This window comes from Tupaia chinensis, unplaced genomic scaffold (assembly GCF_000334495.1).
Source record: "Tupaia chinensis unplaced genomic scaffold, TupChi_1.0 Scaffold143823_1, whole genome shotgun sequence".
Taxonomy (NCBI): domain Eukaryota; kingdom Metazoa; phylum Chordata; class Mammalia; order Scandentia; family Tupaiidae; genus Tupaia; species Tupaia belangeri.
Genome location: NW_006203673.1, coordinates 630,748 through 633,378, shown reverse-complemented (window position 1 = coordinate 633,378; position 2,631 = coordinate 630,748). Strand labels below are relative to the sequence as shown.

Sequence of the window (2,631 nt, the reverse complement as noted above, 5' to 3'; positions counted from 1 at the left end):
GGGCTGGGCCAGCAGCACACAGTCCACAGCCAGCCCTGCAGCCACCGCGTACAGCGACACCACCTTGCCCCACGTGATGCCTGCAGGGAGAGACGGGCACAGGGAGTGCAGAGCCCACCAAGGAGGCTGGGCTGGAGGCCACCCCGGGCCACACAGACGGCTAAGCCTGAGTCCCTGGCCCGCACCAGAGGGCACCCAGTCAGCCTGGCCTCATCCCAGACAATCAGTCTGGAACCCCCCACTGGCAGCTCTTGGGCGGACAGAGGCTTCTGAGCCTATGCCGGCAGGGGCCGGGAATGGACCTGCCTGGCCCCCGCCTAACTGAGGGACTGGCCACAGGGGTTGTGGACAGATCAGCAAAGAGGCAGGCTGGACAACGGCCCTGTAATCCGGTCAGGGAGCCCACCTGTCTCATCGGCTCCCCGGTGGGGACGCCCTGCCCAGACCACTGCGCACTGAGAGGCAGAACAGAGACGCACGGGGGAAAGGCAGCCACGGGGGAGCCAGTAGGGCACGCTCACAGTGCAGTGTGATGGCTCTGTCACACGGTGTCTAAGGGTCACTGAGGTATGAGCACAAAGCATGCACAGCAGACCCAGTGTGAGCCCGGGACCCCGTGGACACAGCGAGAGCGACACCTCACTGACAGCCCACCCACCATCCCAGCTCTGCGCTGGCAACGGGGGCTGCAGACGGCAGGAGGCAATTGGACAAGTGTCCCTTTCTCCTCCATCAGCTCACTCAGTCACCAACACACCCAGTTACCAACTGATAACATCGACGACAGACAAGCGGTGTGGGTCCTACGGGGCTGCCATTCAGCCATGAGACATTCTGCCTGCCCCACGGCAGGGACGGCCTTGCAAACATCACGCTCGTAGCCTGCGCTGGGGCTGTTAGCATTCGGCATCCAGACTGAGAGACGCAGAGACGTGGCCATCATCCCTGGGGGTTATTTTCACTTTCTGTCTCTCTGTCTCTGTCTCTCTGGCAAGCACAGGCGCCCTATAGTGAAAAGCTCTCTTCCTGGGGCATGCGGCCAGAGAGCCCAAGCACAAGCACTGCTGACAGCGCCACCGCTGGGCTGCTCCCAGCACAGGCGGAGCACGCTGTGGCGGTGCAAGATGACCGGAAAGCTGGGGCAGAGGCTCGAGGCACAGAGACCGTTCCAAAATACCAGCCCATCTCTCACAAGGAGTGACTGTCAGCACATTCGCCAACGCCTGCAGACGTCACCAACAGTCCCCAAGGACCTCCATGGCCCGAGAACCCCCATGGCCATCCTCTCTCAGCCCACTCCACCCAGCTCCTCAGTCTCTGCAGTAGCTCCCTGTTCTTGTAAGTGGGACGGACAGCCTATTCTCAGGGTGGCACGTCTTCACGGCGCACCCACGCCACAGCTGGTGTCAGCACGTGGCCGGCTGACACACCACCCTGTGCTGCACTGGTCAGCCACGCTGCTGCCATGGCACGTGCGCAGGTCTCCGTGTGGCCACGTCAGCAGCTCTCCTGGGAGAGCTTGCTGAGCAACCCCTTGAGGACCTACCTGCCTGTTCTGCATGGCAGCTGCCTGTCTGACCTCCCCACCAGTACCACGCCAGGGTCTGACTCCTCCAGTCCTCGTGGCTCAGTGGGCCTGGTCGTCCAGGGGTGTGATTCCTACTGGACTCTCCCCGCAGGTGTGCATTGGCCACTGAAGCAACCTCCTTGGAGAAATCTCTTCAGCTCCTTCCCCACTGTCCACTGTTAACACTGATTTATAAAAGTCCTTTACGTGTGCTGTAATTCTTTTTTATTATTATTTTTTTAGAAGTTTTTGCTTTAAGGCACCTGTGCTCACCAGAGAGAGACAGAGCCAGTGAGAAGGAAGGTGAGAAATCAGCCCCAGAGGATGGCCATGCCACGATCCTGTCCTCTCCATTTTCCTCCCAGAATCTTGGGCGCAAACACACATGTCCAGAATGATTTTGAAGCCACCAGGTCTGGGACTCCAACCATGGTTAGCCACATGGGGGCCCAGCGACATAACTGCTGCGCCATCTGCTGGTCCCACACATATGCTGTATTTCTGCGGTGAAGTTTCTTGGTCTTACACGAAGATGAAAAGCGGAGAGCCATGAGTTTGTTGAGGCCAGAGGGTGTGGCTGTGCCACCTTCCCTCCTCTCTCCAACCTGTAAGACTTGGAGCACACACACATATGCATGGGTTTTCTCCTCTCTTTTTTAGGGAGATTTTTGCACTCACCAGAGACACAGGAAATGAGAAATCACCCCCCAGGCAGGGTGGCCAGGCCACAATCCCTTCTCCTGCATTCTCCTTTTGGGATTTGGGGCACACACGCACACGCACCCACACTCAGCATGAGTTTCAAGCCCCCAGGTCCAGGACTTGAACCACAGTCACCATGTGGGAGTCCAGCGCCTCCGCCACTACGCCACCTACTGGCCCTGTCAAGTGTATGGTTTCCAAGCCACTAGGGCCGAGACTTGGACAGTGGTTGGGCAGGTAGGGTCCAGTTCCCTCAGTGACTGGGTTGTGTGGCTGCCCTCCCCCAATGAGCTATGCCGCCAACTTTTTTTTTTTTTTTTTTTTTTGGGAGATTTTTCCTGTGGGGGGCGGGCGCCCCCCCG

The 2,631-nt window shown here is 58.8% G+C and overlaps 1 protein-coding gene across 2 annotated transcripts in view; it reads right to left on the bottom strand.

Moving 5' to 3' along the window:
• Positions 1-2,631, bottom strand: part of BOK (BCL2 family apoptosis regulator BOK) — a 9,859-nt gene that overhangs the window by 3,688 nt on the left and 3,540 nt on the right. The window contains exon 3 of one of the 2 annotated variants that reach the window (XM_014582809.2): positions 17-80. The exons of the other annotated variant lie outside the window; for it this stretch is intronic. Coding sequence (XP_014438295.2) covers positions 17-80 — 64 coding nt within the window. The remainder of the gene's footprint in view (positions 1-16; positions 81-2,631) is intronic. 2 annotated transcript variants of the gene reach the window in all.